This window comes from Myotis myotis, unplaced genomic scaffold (genome assembly GCF_014108235.1).
Source record: "Myotis myotis isolate mMyoMyo1 unplaced genomic scaffold, mMyoMyo1.p scaffold_m19_p_25, whole genome shotgun sequence".
NCBI lineage: Eukaryota > Metazoa > Chordata > Mammalia > Chiroptera > Vespertilionidae > Myotis > Myotis myotis.
The window spans coordinates 2,431,555-2,452,588 of NW_023416330.1; the positions used below are offsets into that span (position 1 = coordinate 2,431,555).

A 21,034-nucleotide genomic window follows, 5' to 3' on the forward strand; every position below is an offset into this window, starting at 1 on the left:
AGACAGACAGATGAACAGATAAAAAAGTTGTGGTACATATATACAATGGACTATTACTCAGGCATAAAAAAGAATGAAACCTTACCATTTGCCACAGCATGGATGGACCTACGGGGGATTAAGCTAAGTGAAATAAGTCAGACAGAGAAAGACAGGCACCCCATATGATTTCACTTATACAGTATGTGGAATCTACACAAGATGAACAAACAAAACAGAAGCAGACTCATAGACACAGCGCACAGACTGATGGTTGCCTGAGGGGAGGGAGTCGGGAGCTGGGTGACCAGGTGAAGGGACTGAGAAGTAGAGGGCAGCCACAGGATGTTCACGGGGAATGTGAGCACAGCACCGGGAATGCAGTCGGTAATATGTAGAAAGTATGTACGGCGTCCAGTAGGTACATGAATTACCAGGGAACAACTGGTAAAGTATCTGATTGTCTAACCACGATGCCGAGTGCCTGAAACTAATAGAATATTGTACGTCAACTGTAATGGAAAATTTCCTAAAAATTCAAAAAAACGATGAGGACCGACTACCTAAATATGGACAGAGGCGAGGAGTAACTGCCTACATTGGAAGACGGCCTCCTTCCCAGCCCCTCCCACCACCTCCCTCCCCTTCCTTCTCTCCTGCTTGTTGCTCTCCCTCCTCCCTCAGCTCGCTTTCCCCCCTCTCCCTCCTCCTCCGTCCTGACTGCCCCTGAAACAGACAGACTATTCCCAGATGGAATCACAACATTCTTTAGCATCCGGAAGAGCAGATGGGGGCATCCTGGCCTCTTGGCCAATCACTGCAAAGACCGGACATATGAAAGACCTTGCTTGAAAGGAAGTTAAAAAAAAAAACACCCAGAAACTATGACCCAGCGACATGTCTGTAGTTACTCTCTCCCCGAAACTCCCGTCCAAGGAGCTGCGTACAAGCGCCCGCAGCAGGGCTTGTGGGCTGCACTCGGTGGGGAACAGGACACGGCCAGCGCAGCCACCCCTGCCACTCCTGGTCTCTGCGACCTCGCTGACTGTCCGAGAGGGGCATTGAGCCATTCTCACTGTAAGACATTGTGAGGGACGTGTGGCCTCAGGCAGCAGTCACACCCACCAACAAGGCCATGGGACCTCCAGGTCCTCTTGCTGTTCCCAGTGTCTCCCCCGCCAGCCAGGGGTTCTTCTTCCGACAGATGTGTCCGTGGCTTCACGAGCCTGTCCACTTTCTGGCCAGCTTCATGGTGACCTGCACACACAGCAGCCCGAAATAAAGGCAGTGACAGCAGCAGCCCCCATGTGAGTTCTCTGGTCTGCCATACATGAACCAGCAGCTCAGAAACCTCACAGGCGCGGTGATCTCTCACCCGCTCTGCTTTCCGAGCCCGGGAAGCAAGTCCCTGGTGTAAATAAACGGGGGAGCTGGTGGCCTCCACACCCATCCACCCGAGTTTACATTCCTTTGATTAAAGTACATTTCATTTTTTTAAGCCTCTGAAAAGCAGGAAAGCTTATGTGAAATGTATTTCTTTTCATCAAAGTAGACCACTGTACAACTTAGAGGTAAGAGTGCTGTGGAACTACATGTACAGAAAAGGGTGGTAAGAACTCAGTGAGTGAGGACAGATGGGGTGGGTGTGTCCCGAGGGCTGGAGTTCCTGCTCTTCTGTCCGCATCCAGCCAGGTTCCTCCAGAGGCTCTGGGCTCCCAGCAGACCCAGGAGCTGCAGATGGAAACGCACGGTCCCGCCGTCCAAGGAAGGAGAGGAACACAAGGTCAGGTCGCCTGGCACCCAGGACACGGCCACGACCTGCAGCTTTCCCGCGGTGACACAGCGCTGGGAGACCCAGGAAATCCATCCGTCCTTTAGACCTCGTTCTCAGCCACGAATTCTGCAGCCTCCCCCAGGGGCCAGCACAGCACCGCCTCGGGCACAAGCTGGGTCTGACGCGGCCCCAGACTTCCCACGGGAGCGGGTGCTCCCAGGGGTGCTCAGCGTCGTGGAGACAGCATCACCCACAGTGTTTACAAGGACGACCTCTTCCTCTCCGTGGTCCAGGTGGCCAGACTGACTCGTGTGATCCATCAGTTAAGACAGGCAACGCTACTCGGCCGCACGGAGTCCTTAGTGAGACGTTATTTCCACAGCTTATAACAGGATAATGAAGAAATCTTCACACAGGCAACTGGAGATGATATTTCACTCGGAATGAAACGTCAGTCTCCCCGGCAGGCCCAGTGCCGTAAGATCCTGTGGTAGCGACCGCACGACAGGGACATTTATGACGCTGTGAGTCCAGAGACGGCGTCTGGCACGCGCGGTGGGGCCAGGCCGGCCATGGGGTGGTTGAGGCAACAGTCCCGTCCACGAGGCTGCTGCCTGCTGCCACGTGACCTCATTTGCTTAAAACCAACAGCCAGCACATCAGACGCAAGGCTGCAGCAGACTCTCCCAGGTGACAGAGATAAATGACCGGAGAAGCTGTTTATACAGAAATCTGCTATTTTCTGAAGGGTGTGACGAGGCTGTTAACATGGAGATCAAAACAAACAAAACCCAAAACAAAAACAAGCCAGCCTTACAGAGGACAGATTGCAGTGGTCACCGGAGGGAAAGGGGTGGGGACGCAGTGGGTGAAGGGGTGGGGACGCAGTGGGTGAAGGGGGTGGGGGCACAGTGGGTGAAGAGGGTGGGGGCACAGTGGGTGAAGGGGGTGGGGGCACAGTGGGTGAAGGGGTGGGGGCACAGTGGGTGAAGGGGTGGGGGCACAGTGGGTGAAGGGGGTGAGGTGCAGTGGGTGAAGGGGTGGGGACGCAGTGGGTGAAGGGGGTGGGGGCACAGTGGGTGAAGGGGGTGGGGGCACAGTGGGTGAAGGGGGTGGGGGCACAGTGGGTGAGGGGGGGCACAGTGGGTGAAGGGGGTGGTGGCACAGTGGGTGAGGGGGTGGGGGCACAGTGGGTGAAGGGGTGGGGACGCAGTGGGTGAAGGGGGTGGGGGCACAGTGGGTGAAGGGGGTGAGGTGCAGTGGGTGAAGGGGTCAACAGCCTGGAGACAGACATGCCCAGATGCGGGTGGGGTCCCTCTGCAGGGCACACACGGGTCACAGTGCCATGCTGACAGATGTTACCTCCAGTCCTACCTAAATACACATAAACTAAGGAGACGACATCCTTATGGGAAAGTCTTGGAAATTGTTCTTTCATTTTTCCCTTCAATAGAAAGAGAAGAGTAGTTTACTCTGAAGCCGGATGCAATGTGAAGTGAGGGCCATTTTAAAGGTCGAACAACAATCCTAGTTGTAACCGGGGCTCAGCCCCTCTGCCCACTGGACGGGAAGAGCCACTCTAACCCACAGAGGCACACGATCAGGGTGTGTGGCACACACCGGGGAAGGGAGGGCCTCCGTCTCTCTCCTCCTGGGCCTCTGCCTGGAGGGGAACTAGGCGTGGGGCGGCCTGTGTGCCCCTCCTGCCTTCTCATCCAGGAGGCTGGTGGCCCGGGGCCGGGCTGCAGGCCTCACACTCAGCCTCTACTGGGAAGGCCCAGGTGACACTTCCTGCAGATCGCACCCAGGGCCCCCCGAGGAGGAGCTGGCTTGAAAGGTGGTAAAATACAGGAGAGGCCTCTTCTCTCTAAGGGTCCGACTGATGGCAGGGAGCCGTGCCCCTCCTCGCGCAGCATCCTACCGCACAGCTGGCAGCGGCGGGAGGGCCGGACCCCTGGCTCAGGCGCTGGCAGCCACCCAACTCTATGTCCACGGAACCCAGGGTTTCTCTCTGTCTGTTCAGACAAGAAGCACGACGAGCTTCTTAGCACTCATCAGAAAGGCCACGGTCTAGCATACATCTCTCAGTGGTGAAATGCAGGTGACGCACTGCAAAGGAGACCGCCCCAACGGCCGCCGGGCGCTCTCCCATCATGATGGAACCTTCCAGCGCTCTGAGGTTCGGAGCCCTCCCCCGCCTGCAGCAGCAAAGGGCTCGCTCGTTGCAAAGCTGGGAAATGCTTCTAAAGGCTAAGAAAGTAACATGCAGAAAGGTAACATGTAAGGATGGCCCAAGCCGGCGTCCACAGCCTTTAGCTTCACAGAAGACGCTGGAGGGAGACAGGCCGCTTCCTAGGGCGGTGACACACACCCGGTGACACACACCCGGTGACAGACGCCACGGCATCCAGGGTGTGGGCCAATGGGCAGCACAGAACCATGAGCAGAAGCCATAGGGAGGGAGGAATTCAGCAGCAAAGGCCGCAGGGAGTAACCACTCACCAGTGTCTCCCGTTTTGGAATGCAATGCCATAAGGTCGCTTACAGAAACGCGCAGAAACGAGGGTCTCTGTTTTAAGGGTTATCTTGGAATATTCTAGATCAAATCAAGACTTGCTCTGTTAAGAACTGGGAAGAACCTACATTTTCATTGAACCCCATTATTTGAAAGTGAGAAAATGGATCCTAACCCCCAAACACAGTTGTACATAGAAAAACTTGTATAAACACAATTACTACTGGAAAACAGACCTCGACCCTGGCTACCTGCTAACGTAGCAGCAGGGTTTTCAAAAGACACTGTGGTGTTCAAAGGCTGGACTGACTGTTCTCGCCCGCCTTGCTCAGGCTGTCCCCCTGGGGTCACCACTTTCCTGAAGTCAGAATGGCTGCAAATGGCCTCAGAGAGTCTGGACGGGGGAGAGGCAGAGATTGCCTGCAAATGAACAGCTCAGCGACCCCTGCCTGCACAAGGAACACGATGAAGACAGACAAGCTTTCAAAGCTTAGTTACCCACCTTAAGAGAAAGGAGAGGAAGACCGCTTAATACCGAGTTGGAGAAAATTCCATTACGAGGAACACTGCCCTCATGTTCACGCCCATTTTTCCCTTTTCCAAGTTCACCCTATTATTTCCAACAACACCCTCACTGCTTCGCTCTTTCTTCTTGCAAACAGCTCTGTGGGAAATGCTGCAATTTTTAGTCTCTCTGAGGCCTTCTAAACACCACATTCAAAGGGCTGTGCTGGCATCTGGCACACCCTGGGGAAGAGAATTGGGGTGCAGGCTGAGAAGGGTGCGGCTTTGCACGGAGGCCCTTCACCTGAGGCCCACGTCCAGGTGCGACTCCTCCGTGGAGCCTGCTGCCTGGGCTCCGCGGACCCCTCCTCACTGAGGTCTCCCCCAAGGTGTCTGCCCGCACCCAGCAAGTCCTCACATAACCATTTTCCTTGAGTGTGTACATCCCAACTTCGCAATGCTCTCAACCTATATGGGCCACAGTTTCATAACCTACAAAGCTCTTTGAGCCTCGATTTGGGGGAAAAATCTAACCTGACCTGAATCACTGGGTGGTGAACCTCCCCAGAATGGACAGGGAGTCACTGAGACTTTTATTTATTCCACTTAGTGTGAGCACTCTTTTTTTGCAGAAGTTATAATGGGTTTGTCCAACAGGGGTGAGGAGCTTTTTCCTGCCAAGGGCCATTTGGATATTTAGAACATCATTCACAGGCCATGCAAAATTATCCACTTAAACATTAGCCTGCTCTATTTCGTCAAACATTTCATTAACTCACCCCGATGCCTTGGCAGGGCCAGACCAGATGATGTCATGGTCTTATGTGGCCCCTGGGCCAGACGTTTCCACCCCCTGTCTACAGGTGGTGCCCTGGACCCCACTGCGGGTGGTACCTAGTATCAAATGAAATCGTTTCTGGAACTCTGGAAAGTTCTGGATTCCTAATTGAGCCCCAGGCTCTCAGCTACATGGTGTGGACGGGCCCAGAGCAGGCTGCGCGGGCACCGAGCTTGGCGCTGTCGCCTGGATAAGTGCTTAATGGATGTCATGGCCCCTGGGACCTGCAGTGGCGCCCGATCGAAAGACAGAGGACACGACAGAGAAATGACTTAAAAAGAAGTGTCAAAACATGACGGCACTGAGGCCGCGTGGGCGACCCTCATGCAAAGCGCACGGACCTCTCTCTGCTGCCTGGGCATGCGGAGGGGATTGCTCTCGACCCCAATTTATGAATCTGAATGTTACAACGTTCCCCCCGCCAGTGGGCCTGACACAGATATCATGGTGTTTCTACACAACAGTCGGTGCGGGGCTTTCTAAATGAAACGGCCGCAGGCTCTCCCTTCCCTCGGTTCAAATCCACCGGTGGCCACTTTTACTGTTTTTGCCTTGCAATCACTTTCCACTGAAAACTTTGAGCGGAGAAACCAGAAACTCCTGTGGTGAAAGAGCGCCTTCTAAGGAGCCATGGGGGTTCCTGGGGCACTGCCTGTGCCAGGCATGGGGGCGGGGCGGGGGGCCGCAAGGGAGCCAACGGGACAGGAGCCCTGTCAGAGGGGGGAGCTTACGCTCTAGCTTGAGATTGGAAATCCAACCAATAAGTAAATAACACGATGGCAAGAAACGGTGGAGAATGACTTTGTGTGACCATCTAGAGAAAGAGCATTCCAGAAGGAGAGAGCCAACACCAGCTCCAGGGGAGGGGCTGCGGCTAGCCAGCTGCAGTGTCCCGGGAGGAGAGGCTGGGAGGGCACCGGGAGGTTCCAGGTGTTGGCAGCCACCAGGCAGTGTCCCGGGAGGACACGGGCCTTTTCCTAGTGAGGGAGAAGCCGCTGAGCAATCTGACCTGAGCCTAACAAGATGAAGGTGACCGAGTCAGCAGCCCACCTCTGAGTTGGACCCTGGCTTCTCCCTACGACCCAGCTGACCGTGGGCAAGGTCACCAGGAGCTTCTCTGAGCCTCGTCTGATAAGGGGAGGTAACACACTCCACCCAGGGCTGTCCCAGGGATGGGGTGAGAGGCGGGATGCGAAGTGCCACCTAACGGTCATCACAAGGTGAGCACTGCAGACATAAGCGCTCTTGGAGGAAGGCTGTCTGAGGTTCCGCTCCTGGACCAGAAGGTTCCAGGATAAGGACATCCTTTGTCCCAGCCTCATACCACTCCCTCCCACATGGTGCAGGGCCCGGAGGCTCAGCCTGCCCAGGAAAGCCTGTGCTCTCAACACATGGTGGAGTGTCTCTTGTCCCTAAACTTTTGGGAGAAGGGATGTCTCCTTGAGCCTGGTGTCCTTGGCCGGTGGTTTCCTGAGTCTCCACTCGCCTACATCTGTCTGCACCTCAGGCCTGAACCTCACGAGCCTGGAACAGCTCCAGCCCCTCTCGGTGAGTGTCTGCGGTTTGCTGGCTACTGTACAGGCCATTCATATGAATGCTCTGCCATGAAGGACACACACAAATTAAAAACATGACACATCATTCTCCTGGTGGGAAATAAGGGGAAATATCTCCCTCCTCTCCTTTCTCTTACACCTTTTACCTTGGAAAACTATCATCACGCACTGTTTCAGGCCTGAAACCATGTGTTTGAGGACCAGATAGGCCCTCTGTCCCCTTTATGACCCAGGAATGGCCTTCCCAGGAAGCCGGGAGCAGTGGTTTTGAGATGCACATGTCCACCCTTGCCCCGCCCTGTGGGAGGCGACCTTGGCCTGTTCCAACCCACAGACCTGCCTCCTCCTGCAGACCTGCCTCTTGCAGACCTGCTTCCTCCTGCAGACCCGCCTCCTCCTGCAGACCCGCCTTCTCCTGCAGACCCACTTCCTCCTGCAGACCTGCCTCCTCCTGCAGACCCGCCTCCTCCTGCAGACCCGCCTTCTCCTGCAGACCTGCTTCCTGCTGCCTACGGGCACTTCCCACAGCCTGAAGCCAGCACTCGCCCTGGGCGAGGACCAGCTGTGTGACAAGTGTTCCACTTGAGGACTAGGGGCTGTGCCATGGGAACATGGATGATGCAGGCTGCCTGGCTCGGCTATATGCTGAGCGGGAGTTCTTTCCTTCTCTGCCTTTCTCAGCGGACGCCCAGGACAAGCATCACCACTGGCCCAGTGCTAACCCCAATAATAAAGGTGTTTTCTCTCCCACGACTGCTGGGAGAGGACTCCGCCTTGAGGACACTTCCCCAAAGTCCTAGAGCCTCCTGCGGGAACTTCTGGAAGGAGCCTGCACGCCGTTCACGGAGGACTTCGCCAGTGTGAGCCACACGCCTCCCCCGACTGTGTTTAACATGAAGGAGTTCAAGCAACAAAGGAAGAAACACAGAGAATTGTGGTCAGAAGCTTCTAGAATACAATGCCTGTGGCGACCTGAACACACCCACTAAAGCCATCTGGGAGGCTGGACCTTTATCCTTCAGATGCTTGCAGGAAGCGCTGGGTCAGCCCACACACACCAGCCGCCCTGTTCCCTCAGCGGAGCTCAGGCAAACCCAAGTGAGACTGTCGCCACTGCCATCCCAGGGCCCGGCTGGGCAGCGGGGTCTCACCGGAGCCAGGGTCTGCATTAGGGTCCCTGCCCTCTGCTTGTGACGGCCCCTCCCTCACCTCCTCCAGGGCAGTGAGCCTTCATCTCAGACTTGGGGGGGTCCCCACGTGGTGACTGGGAGAGCGGCCCCTCCCAGCACAGCCCCAGCCCCGGGGCCTGTCACGTGTCCTGAACCATTTCCCAGGACTGACCGCCAGGAAGCATTCGCTCTGCTTTGCAGGGCGGCCCTGGACATGGCCGCGTGCTGTGGGCTCTGGTCCCTGGGAAGCAGGGAGCCTCGCAGGCACTTTAGTACCTGGCCCAGGGCCGCGGAGCACGGCCTGTCCGTGTTGAAGGAGGAGGAGGAAGCCCTCTGTGGTGGGCTCCAGACTGGTCTTATACGCAGTAACTCACTTTTCTGGTGTCTAAGGAAATAAATCATTTAAAACCAGCGTAGTCAAAAATACAGCTTCAGAGCAGAGTGGGGAAATTCTCCATGCTTTAATAATGAAATTCAACAGCCATCGCTTTGACCCCAATTCTACCCACGGAATCACCCCATCCTATAACCAATTGAAGGTGAAATGGTCACACCAAGAAAATCAACTCATTTTGGGTCCTGACACACAGCTGCGACGGGTGAGGCTGGAAGGGAGAACAGGGCTGGGGCCTGCAGAACGGGGGGTGTCCGGGCAAATAAGAAGTACAAATAAGAGGCTTAATTCTCCTCTGAAGGCAGAGGCCCGCCCCGCCCACTTTTCTTACAAAGTTTCTTCCTCTGTCCTTTTTAAATCTTGTTTGTACGTCGATTGTTTTAATGGCTAAAAAAACCCACCGCAGCCTCAAAACTCAGACAGGCTTCCTGCAGGCCTGGAGCCAGGCCTGTGAAAGGCGGCATCAGGGAAGACGAGGCGTGCCTCCCGGTGTCCTGGGAGAGATGGGCCAGGTGCCCTGGGCTCCGCACTGGGAACCTGCCGGCACAGCTGGCTACAGCCCCGAGCTAGGGAGGAGGGCGACACTTCTTTGGTCTGTGCAGTGTGGTTAATGCTTTTTCTAGACTCAAACTGGCTTCTTTCTCTTCTGACTCAGCGGCAAAGGATTCTGGGCTGGAAGGAGACTGTTTCAATCCCATTTCCCCACCGGGGGCTCTAACATGCAGCAGTCCGTGCTCCCCATGCCGAGGGAAGCGTCCCCACCCGCAGCCCTGGCCACTGTGGGCGTGGCCTCACCCATTGAGAAAGGTTTACAGCAATTTGATGGACTGATTCTGTATCTTTGAATCTAATAATACCAAATTTGGGGGTGTGTTTTTTATTTTTAATCTTTAAATGACTTGATTGTTGTTGTATTTTATAAAAGCACGAATCCATGAGGAATGGACACTAAAAGATAAACTAGCCCCTCACAGCATATAGTTTAAGAACTGGTCAGTTTAGAGGTAAATGTGGCCAGGTACCAGAACCACCTGTTAAAGGGCAGGTGTGGGCCCGCCCTCCGAGTTTCCTGATTGGTTGGCCTGGGTGGGGCGGGCAGGTGCATTTCTGAGGTTCCCAGGTGAGGCTGACACTGCTGGTCTGGGCACCGCATTCCCAGGCCTGTTTGCCAGGACGCACCTCTGAGCCGTGATGACCCTGCTTTCTCCTCAGAAACCAGGCACGGGGTCTCCCCCCAGCGAACGGCCATCGTTTTGTTTCACGATTAGGTTATGGTGGGTGGTCGTGGATTATCGCCACAAGAAGGCTGCAAAGCCCAGCCCCTGGCACCTGTAGACGTGTGAGCGCGCCCGCAGCCGCAGGCACACACACTCACACTCACTCACACACACACACACACACACACACACACACACACGCTCGAGCAGTCAGTGGTGCTTGTGAGCTCAGGACCCTCCGTTCCGTTTAATGCGCGAGCGCTCCGAGTGGCGCACACTTCTCAGAAGCACAGCAGCGAGAGGTAAATTATGAGAAACCACTGTTTTGCAAAGCAGCTACTTGCAATGTTCTTGGAGAACTTGACTGACATTCAAAATCCAGGGCGAAGGTGGATCCAGTAAGTTACATCCAAAATGGCCGGTGCCCGGCCCCTGGCCCAGCTGACCCACGCAGCCTCTATTGCTCCCCGGAATCCAGCGACTCTCGGTCACCCTCCCCAGGAGGCTTATTCACCCGACCAGACGTCGTCAGAGGAAAACGTAATTCAGGAGAAGACAAAACAAGCGAACACAGGAAATGAGAGCAAGAGAGAAGACCGGCCACACGTCTGGTCAACCAACTCCTGATTCTGTGCAGCATCGGGAATATTCCTCCGGGCTGGGAGGTGGGGGTGGGGAGGTGCGCTGTGGAGGGCTGGCTCCCTGCACCACCTCAGTGAGAGCAGGGCTTTGGTTTCGGGGAATCAGGAAGGAGGAGGAGGAGCAGGGAGGAGAGGGGGAGGGAGAAGAGGAAGATGAGGAGGAGGAGCAGCAGGCATCGGAGAATGCCTTGCTCTCCATCCACCGGGGCTCTTCCGTGCGGCTGTAACTGAACACGAGTGAAGCCAGGGACTGTCTCCATCTCCCTCTTTATATAACATGACTCATCAGCAAGACTGTGGGGCCAACTACTCAGAATGCAGAACACTACTTCATTAGAGCGGGGCTCCCCCGGGAAAACTTATACACACTCAGCAAAGCCCCAGGGATGGGTCACGCTGGGAGGAGACTGCAAACTCAGACGGCACGTCAGACCTGGAGCCCGGAGGAAGGGGGTTCCATCACTTGAGCTCCGCTCGGCCCCCCGCCCACCACATCCGCTCTCTCTGGAAGGCCTGTGACCCCTCCACTGGAGGCCGCTGTCCCTCTCCTGGGGTCAGAGACTAGAAGTGACCCTGACAGGCCCACCCCGCTTTCGGATGCCTCTGGCATCGCGCCCCCGCGTGCTGACCTTCCTCTGCGGGGCCCGGCCCACCGGCTTTGGGAGACATACTTCTCTCCGCCTTTTCTCTGTGTTTACTGGTGGCTGCACGCAGCAGCACTCACAGGACCTGAGGTCATGGGATGCCTCCGACCTCTAGCGGCCACCCTGTCCTCCCCAGGAATGAGGGTCTGTGCCCACTGCCCACAGCGCTTGCCCAGCTGGTACGGATGCACTTCGCAGGCGTCTCTAAGCGTGTGGAAGCTGCGCCTCAAGGTGCACACAGCGGTGCCCCCCCCAGAGGAAGGAGGCCACGCAGCCATGCCAACCAGAGAGCCTGGGCCCCCAGGAGAACGCCTTGGACGAGGGGGTGTGCTCGGTCCCTCTTGCTCTCCTCCCACCTCCAGGCTGTCTCCTCCCAAGAGAGTCCAGGAAGGAACAGGGTAAGACCACAGGGAACCTGGCCCGCCACGGGCCAGCCGCCACGCCAGCGCCCACCGCGAGTCCCCTCTCCAGGTCGACGCTCCTTCCATCACAGATAAGAAATGCTTGTCCTCCCAACACGAGAGGTTGCTGGAGTCTAATAAGATCGTGCACGTGAAATTGCCTTGTAATCGGAAAGGCACGAGGCAAACCAGAAGTTGTTCACATAATTAGGTTTGAAATGAAAGGGCGGGATCTTGAAAATATAGGAAAAATTTACAGTCACAGGAAGGAGAAGAGAAAACAAGTCCTCTTATAAAAGGTGTGCTCAGGAGTTGATTTGGTCCGATCAACTGAAATTCCTGGAAAACTACAATTTAACCAGAAAACCCCTGGTTTTCTGTTATAGATGATTTTTATAAAGTGTGTTAATTCTTTTTTTTTTTCTTTTTTGCCTGAGCACAGAGAATCGAGTCCATGCATGAATCCTTTCGGTGGAAATGTTGGCTTGAAGATCACTGATCCGCATTTCCCCAAAATGCAGGACGAGGAGGTGTGTGCAGCCAGGGGTCTGGATGGATGTGGTGCAGGGACAGCCCCTGGGAGCCACTTGAACGCCACGTCTCGGCATCATGTAAGACTGTTCGTCTAACTTACTCAAGTTCATAGTTGGGTTCTCACGGGGAGAGGTTTTGTACATGTTCATACATTACCACAATAACGAGAATTATTTGAAGTAAAATTATGTGCTGCCTAATAGAGGCATTAGCCTAGGGGCTGGAGAAGAAGAGAGAGAGGAAAATAGTACTTTTCAAATGCTATGATGGAGAAGAAAATGGGATCAACCACAGGATCTCCCGGAACCAGCCGCACCCACCCGGCCACAGGCGCTGCCAGCCAGTCCTGAGCCCGGCCCACCTGGCCGGCAAGTCCTCTTCCTCTTCACAGACAGCAACGCCCAATTGGAAAGGAGGGCATCCTCGCGTGATGGTGTCTTACAACCTGTCGGGGGTTTTAACAGCCAAGCAAGTCGAGCGATCGAAGGGACGGTGCCCCCAGCAGCTCCCCCGGGAACCCACAGCGCTGCTCCACCGTGATGCAAGCATTTAACGTGAGGAGTGTGTGCACCACACGTGTGTCCACATGCGGCAGCGGGCACCCACACTTCCGCCTGAGTCAGCCAGGCCTGCGGAGGGAGAGTGCTAGGTTTGTGACTTAGCAGTGTGCACATGTGCCACCTCCTTTCTTTGTCTGTACACAGTGAGGCACTGCGAGCCAGACTGGTGACCGGGAGGGGCCACGTGAGTCAGAGCAGCAGGAGCCATAATGTCAACAAATGTTTGTTCTAGTGGAGCCTCCTTCCCTCTCCTTCCCCAGTGAGCCCGGGGCCCACACCGAAGGCCTGGTCACAGGCCTGCCCGGGGGGAGGTGCTAGGATCAGCCATCTTCTCCAACTCCGGACCACACCCTGAGGAAACAGTCCTGTGAGACCCCGAGGGCTGAGGGCAAATTCCAGCAGGTCCCTCGCCCCACCCCAGCCCCCGCAGGGCCAGAGCCACCTTGCTCCTACCCTCCCTGTTTCTGTGGTTCCATTTGGTTTGAAGTAACTTTCCAGTTGATCACAGACAAATAATAGAGCACCTAACAGTCAGAGGGCTGTTCCCTGGGGCAAAGGAAAAGGAGAGACAGCAGGGGAGTCCCCCAGCCCCACGGTTTCCCCACCCCAGCCCACAGCAGGGCAGGCGCTGCCTCCTTCTCTGCGCCATCTCACCCCGTCACTCTTTATTCTGGGACGCCTACCTCTCCTCCCCTACAGCTGCCTCGCCCACAGCCCACTACGCCAGACCTGACTGCACCTCCCACAAACCACAGGGCTTCTCACCAGCCGTGTGACTGGCGGCTCCTTAGGTGGTGACGATGTTTGCTTTAAAATGAGCCTAGAACCCAGTGGCTCCCCACCCAGCTGCCCAGCAGACGCCGCATTAAACGTGCTGATGCCCAGGCTGCAGTGCAGAGACCACAGGCTGCCATGCACATGTGCGTGTGCACGGATGCATGGGTGTGCTTGTGCATGTGTGTGCGCGGTGTGCTGTGGAACACCCAGAGCTCTCCTTTGGAAGTTACTAATGTTTTTCCCGCAACTTAAACCTGTGACAGGATGGAAACCTCTGCCTTCAGGCAACCATCTCTACGCAGCCTGCCCAGGCGGCCACCCAGGACCGCTGGGCATCTCAAAACCTCAAAAACGATGGTTCTGCCATCCAGCCATTGCCAAGACCCACTGTTCTGGGGGAGGGGGTTGGACCTCCCGCCTCTCCTGGCATGAAAGCCTGACCCCCCCCAAGCCGCATGGTAAAGGCGGAGGGACTCTCACGATTCTGCCCCTCGGGCATTTCAGCTCCGCGTGCTCCAGGGCCCTGGGAGGGCTGGGCTCCCTCTTTCTTGGGTTCCAGAGTGTGGTCCTGTCAGTCAAGTTCATCAAATACAACTGGCTCTGTGTAAGGACTCTCCAGCCGCGCCCTCAGTGTCTCGGGGCCTGGCTGCCCATTCACACCCTTCAATGTCCTTGTAATAACCCGGTAACTAGTACGAACCCTCCCAGGGTCCGCGAGGCTGCAGTGAAGCCGTCGAACCCCAGGAGGGGCTCATACGAACCTCGGGTCTAGCCGATCTTCCAGACGCACGGGCACCGTGACCTGAGACTGGCATCGGGCAGCACCTCCAGGACACAGCACTGGGACCAAGCCAACAGCGGGCGCCTGGCTGGCGCTGGGGCTGGGCCTGATGGGGTCCAGGAAAACAACACACAGCCCTTGAAGTCAGCCTCAGCTTCCATTTCATCGCAGCCTGCGTGAGGTGTGGACCCCTCTGGCATGTGACCGGAGGCATTCAGACTCGGAGGAGTTCTTCAATAAAGAAAGACACGTGCAGCTGGGTCATGGCCTCTCACGAAAGCCGTCGGCGCAGGAAATGGACACCAGTCCGTGTTTGACACACTCATCCACCGGAGCGCATTGGGCGCAGCTCCTGACTGCACGAGAACAAAGGACGCAGGCGTTTCAGAATGCCCCATGCCACTTAGGACAGCAGAGAGTTCAAGGTCTGAACGATGACCAGTCTGAGGCAAGCAATGTCCAGGTCATAGAAAAAGGGAACAGCTTTGGTGCAGAAAAGGCCAACTTGGTATATTTCCACATTCCAACACGAAGACCCCAAGACTCTCGCAGTCCGGGAGCACTCGGGGGATGTCCGACTGACGGCTTAGGCCCGCTCCCCATGAGGAGCGGGCCTAAGCCAGCAGTAGGACATCCTTAGTGCTGCCGCGGCGGCAGGAGAAGCTCCCACCACCAACGCTGCACTTGCCAGCCGTGAGCCTGGCTTCTGGCTGAGCAGTGCTCCCCCTGTGGGAGCCCACTGACCACCAGGGGACAGCTCCTGCATTGAACGTCTGCCCCCTGGTGGTCAGTGCGCATCACAGTGACCGGTCATTCTGCTGTTTGGTCGATTTGCATATTAGCCTTTTATTATATAGGATCTGGCTGAGCAGCTAGCTTTGAGAACTTCTTTCCTGGGAATGTTAGCAATTTTGTATATATTTTATTGGCAGCTAATTTTAATTCTTCCTGATTCTGTAAGCCCTGTAGGCGAGGTGAGTAAAATGCTCGTAGGCTTCAGGTGTGCAGTGGAAGCTGACGGGTTTATAAAGGGTTGGCCCACAGCAAAGAGGTAGGAAAATGTCAACACAGGCACCAACGCAGTGACAGCTGGAGAGCCTGGGGCCTGCAGAAATTTTCGGATCCCATTTGAAAAGGTGAATTCTCCCCTGAAAACATGCCAAGAGGCTCATTTAGAAACAATGTTGTGTGGCTTTTATGTCACCAGGTAGATGCAGCCAGTGTCGGGCGACAGGAGTTGTGTTTGCAGATTTCACCCAGCACAGGAAGGGACAGACCAGACCTGAGAGATCCTGGGCTCCAAACCTCCCACATCCAATCAGTGACCAGAGACCTCTCACCAGCCCCAGGGCCATGGAGGAAAACCCCAGCTTTCCCTGCAAAGGGGATTCCCAGACTGCAACTTTTTTTAATTTTTGCTGCTTTTCACTGGAGGGTATTTTTCCACTGATTTTGAGAGAGAGTGGAAAGAAGGGGGAGAGACACAGAGAGAAAACACCCATGTGAAGAGACACATCGATTGGTTGCCTCCCGCACTTACTCTGACCTGGGCCAGCCGGGAATCGAACCTGCAACCAAGGTACGTGCCCTTGACTGGAATCGAACCCGAGGCCCCTAAGTCTGCAGGCAGGTGCTCTAATCACTGAACAACCCGTCAGGACCCAGACTGCAACTTGCATTGAAACCCAACAGCAAGCAACCATGAGATCCTCAAACATCCCTGTGGTGTCAGACCTCCAACTCTCCTCTGACGTGACCTGGTCGCCACCCTCCTGTAGCCACCATCCACTTGCAGAGCCACCAACACACACCCAGGGAGGGGCCGCAAGACTTCCACTGTTCACCCAGCCTTCTCTTGGTCTCCATGAAGCAACCCAATGTCTGTGGAAAGCTCCTATGGACAGAGCAGCGCGGGGGGAGGGGGTGTTATTGGGATAATAAACATTTCCATTCACCGTAAACCTACTGCGAGATGGTGCCTCTCGGACACTGTCGGCTCCCTGTAAACTGTGGGGAAGAAAGTAGGATGGCAGCATGTTGGCGACACAGAAAGACGGGCCGAGGAAGTGTGCAAGTCATCCCCCACACATTTTCCGAGATTTTCTGAAAATACAGCTATATGTAAATCATCCCCCATCTTTCTCAATGGATCAAACTGCAGAAGGATGTGGCCTGCTTAGGCGGGGAGTTCTCACAACATTAGAAATAGACTTTCTTCAGGAATTAATGTACAACTTGTGAACTGATTCCACCAATGCTATTCCCTTCACTTACCCAAAGGAGACCAGATAGTATACGAACAAGTCTGCCTTCTCTTCATCATCTCAGTGTCAATAAGCTTTAACCCAGTGTGTGATGATTAGCATACTTCATAGATTTCATACAAATCCCTTTTCCAACAAGCACTATGGTTTGGCAAAGACAGGCCAGAATGCTACCACCACAGCTTTTTAACCACCAGCCGCAGGTCCAGGAGAGCCACACGATGCAGACATGGTGGGAAGGGCTGGATTACAAACATGGCACGAGGGCTGTCACTGGCCACCACTCCTGCAGCCATTCTGGCAGCACCAAGGGTCCCTCTTTCAAACAGCAAACCCCCAGCATTCGCCCTGACAGCTCTGCTGGCTCCGGCACTGTGCAGGGGCCTCGGTGTGTGTCTCCATGTCCTGACGTCACACACTCTGCCTAGCAGACAGATGCGCAACCCTCCACTGTCAGCAACTGGAGCAAGTGGCCCGGCCTCTTCCCGGATGCAAAATAGCACCTGAATTGCAATCAAGTTGCGGGAGCAACGGATGTGCCAGCCCCCGAATCCCAGAGAGGCTGTGATTAGCAAGAGTCCTCCCCGTGACTGAGGGAAAACGAGGGCTGCGAAAGTCCCCACATGATAACATGACGCCGCGCTCGCGCCGTGGGTGCTGCGTGGATCTCACTGGAGCACAGATCTCAAACCAGGTAAGAACCAGACTGCAGAGCAATCATGATCCATTTGAGAACTGCTACAACATTTCAGAGTTAAGTCTGTGTCTCATTTTTCTCCCAGGCCATTGGATGGTCCTAAAACTATGATCAGTTGCTGTAGAATTCTCTAGGCTTTCAACTCGCTCTGATTCTACTATTCACAGCAGACACAGAGGCGTGCAGACATAGGCACCACGCGGAACATTGCTGTGCAGGGTATGGGTGGACATGGCGCTAGCAGTCCCTGTCTTCTTGATTTTCTGAAGTGAAGGCATAGAGGGGGTAGTGGGCACCTTTACAATGGGTAGTACAGATGGAATGCAAAGATCGCTAGGTCATAATCTGCTGAGTCGTGAGAAGAAATAGTTATTTAACAACAGATTTAGGTAATGAGCCAATAATATTTCATTATTATTATTGTTAACCATTATCATTAATTTGAATCCTTTCTCTCTCCTCAGTCCTAAATGTGTAGGTTGCATCAGCACATTACAAGGCATAATATACAAGAGGCATTATGCGTGTGGGTGGGGATTTAACTGGAAAGCATCACTCTCTCCACGTTCTCGCCCTGTTTATACAAGACATTATGCTGAGCAGCGCCTGGGCTCCACGGGGAGTGGGGAGGTGAGGGAGCCAGATGCACTTACACAAACAAGCAATTAGGTCAGCAGTCGGCAGAGAACACAGACCTGAGGGGCCTTAAATGGGGGGTGTGGTCTGGGGAGGGGATCCTGCAGAATAACCCCCTGGATACAGTGACTGCGCTCCCAGGGTGGCAGGGCATGGAGGGGGGCCCACCTTAGCCACAGTCAACTTCCTAGCAGAGCAGACAGCCCCCTTCCTCCACCTGCAACAGGTGTCTGGCTGTGGGTGTCCTAAGCCCGCCAAGCATTTGCTCCAACTTTTCATTTCTTCTCTCTTTTCATTTAAAGCAAGACCTCAAAATGGATCACTGATTGGGTTGTCTCAAACACACCTCCGCCCCCACCCCATCACGTGGGCTCAACCCGCCTCAGAAACACCACCAGACCGTGACCCTGAAGGCAGCCCCATTTCCAGCTGCTCCTTCGAAAGTGGCGGGGCCATCCCATCTCGTGGTCCCTCCCTGACCAGAAGCACCCTGAGGCAGGATAGAGACCCCCGCAAGCATCCCACACCAACACCAAGGGGTTAAAACGTCACCCAAACAAACACGTACAGGCACACGCACATTTCAACAGAACAAGATGGCAACCTCCGCGTCCTCACCGGGAGGTGCCCGCACCCTGACCCCCGCCCCACGCAGGACCCGGACCGCAGGAACGCCCAGGCTGCGGGTCCTGGGGGGCAGGCGAAGGGTGGGCTCGCTGCGGAGGCGGGAAGCCCTGAGTTAGCAAAGTTGTCCAGGCTGAGGTACGCCCTGGCGCACAGAAATCCTCAGGGGACAACATGCCATGATTATGCTCATGGGCACAGTCACCCTTGCTGGTGGGGTGTCATCCTTCTCAAATCCAGGGTGCGGGCCCTGCCCGATGGTGGCCACGCGGCAGCAGGGGCCTGGTGTGCCCAGGCTGGATCAAAGGCTCAGCCGACCCCAACAGGTCTCGGCCCTGGGGATGCAAACCCGAGCCAGGCTCTGGCACCAGGCCCCTGGCCCTTCAGGGCAGCCATGCCCCCCGCCCCCCTCCGACTCCGCATTTCCCCAGCACAGCCTCGGGTCTGCTTGGAACACGGACAGAGCCCCCTCCTCACCTCTCCGCCCGCCTCCCCCCCCCCCCCCCGCACCCTTCCCCCCTCCTCCGCGCAGACACCAGCCACAAGCCCCAGCAGAGGAACCAGGAAGCCGCAAAGTTGTGATTTGCAAATGAACGCCTGGTCCTCTGCGCCCCGCAGTCTCCAGGCGGATTGCCGGGGGGGGGGGGGAGGAGGGGGAGGTGGGAGGGCGCCCTGCAGGCAGTGCCAGGGTCTGGTCACTGCCAACGGGTCAGAACTAGCGAGCACAGCCCCCCACACACTTCCCGGCTCCTTGCCGAGGTCCTCCCGACTCCCCGGCAACACCCCCTCGCGCCGCGCGCACTCACCATCATGTTCCCTTGCATCTTGGCGGTCTTAATCATCGCCTTTTCCTTCATTTTGTCCCAAGTGTGAATCCGACTCCTGGCGCAGAAGAGTAACTTAATCCATCGTCTCGGTGGGGATCCAAGCGGAGACGGGAGCGGCCGGCCGGCCACGGGGTGGAGTTGGCTTTTCCGAAGATTTTTGCCCACCTGCGCCCGCCCTGCCCTCTCCTCTCCCGGGCGGATCTCAATCAACTCTCTGGGGCCGCAGCCCAGGAAGGAAAATGAAAGCTGGAGAGGAGGCTGTGGGCTTCCAGCTGCTTCAAACAAAGCGGGAGCCTGGGAGCAGCGCTGGCCGTGGGACCGGCTCCCACAGCTGCGTGTCAGGCTGGCTCGCAGTCAGCGCTCAGCCCGAGACAGCGGCGTGACGCGCGCAGGGCGCACTCGGGGACACAGCGGCCCGGCGGCTCGGGAGCTCCTGGGCGGGCGGCGCGGACGCCTCGGTTCCCGCACTTGTCCTGAAGGGTGGGGGCCCCGGAGGGGCGGCGGCGGGGCCAGGGGCGGACCGGAGGGCGTGTGCGCGCGCGCAGTGCGCGTGCGCGCGCGTACACCCGGGTGCTCTGCCTGGACTGGGCTGGACCAGAAAGACTCGGGCGCGTGGAGGTTAAGGGATCCCCAACGGTTTGGGTAGAGGTGGGAATCCCTGGGCAAACAGCCTCTCCGAGGCAGACGCCCCCTCCCCGTTCGGCCGTGTGCAGCCGGTGCACGTAGACCGGGTTTTACAAACACGCTCCGCAATGATTTCCCTGGTGGAGCCGCCCCCTCATGCTCCGGGGTGACTTGGATCGCGCCAAAGGGGCGGGGAGGCAGGGGGAGCAAGGCGCGCTGTGCTCCTTGGCAGCCAGTGTGGCGAAGCCGAGGGGGGAAGCGGCTGGCCGGCGGAGAGGGCAGCCTATAAATCTGTTGTTTCGTGTTACTAGGGGACACGCCGCGTCTCCATGGTTGCACCAGGTTGCACAGGAATCTGCGGCTGCAGCAGCTCCAAGGCACCACCACCTTGCTGGACAGCTCCGCCCGCGGCGCCGCCCTCGGGCTCCACTGCCCTCAGGACCTCCGTCCCAGACGCGTCCCCGACACCCCGGGCGCCTTTGTTTCTACGGATCTGATCCCATGGGCTTCCTCCAGCCCAGCCCGGCACCGAGCTGTCTGCGTGGCTCCGGAGCCACTGGGCTTTCGCCGGAGCCCAAACCAGCTCCGATTCCACATCCCAACCGGCACCCCTAGCGGCAAGTGGTCCAGAGACGCGCTCCGGTTCCCGATCCCCACCCCAGGGCACTCCTGGGATTAATCAGTCCCAACCGTGGTTTCGCCCCATCACACAGGGACGCGCGCTCCCGAGAGCGCGCACGCAGAGGATGGTCCAATTCTCGCGCTGACCAACCCAGGCTGCTGGAGGAGCAGACAGAGGAGGCCTCCCCACCCGGCTTCCCTCCCCAGGGCCCAGGCCGCTCCCAAACTGGGACTCTGCTTCTGAGGGCGTGGGCGCAACAGGCTTGAACTCACGTACGTGTGCGCGTGCGTGTGTGTCTGTGTGTGTGTGTGGGGGGGGGGTCGGTGAGGGAGGGGGGGCAGCGCGCCCTCCGCTGGGGAACAGTGGCAGCAGAAATCTGAAAGCTGGGAGGGGGTTGAGTAGCCTGTCCATTTTTTTACATTCACAAAAAATCACGTGCAAGAATGAGTAAGAGGA

At 56.5% G+C, this 21,034-nt stretch overlaps 1 protein-coding gene across 1 annotated transcript in view; it reads right to left on the bottom strand.

Annotated features, from left to right (window-relative positions):
* The window catches only part of DPP6 (dipeptidyl peptidase like 6), a 569,872-nt gene extending 550,015 nt beyond the window's left edge, over window positions 1–19,857 (bottom strand). Inside the window, exon 1 of the mRNA XM_036356191.1 lies at window positions 19,312–19,857. Within this exon, the coding sequence (XP_036212084.1) occupies window positions 19,312–19,362 (51 nt within the window). The 5' untranslated portion in view covers window positions 19,363–19,857. The remainder of the gene's footprint in view (window positions 1–19,311) is intronic.
* Between the last annotated feature and the right edge of the window lie 1,177 nt (window positions 19,858–21,034).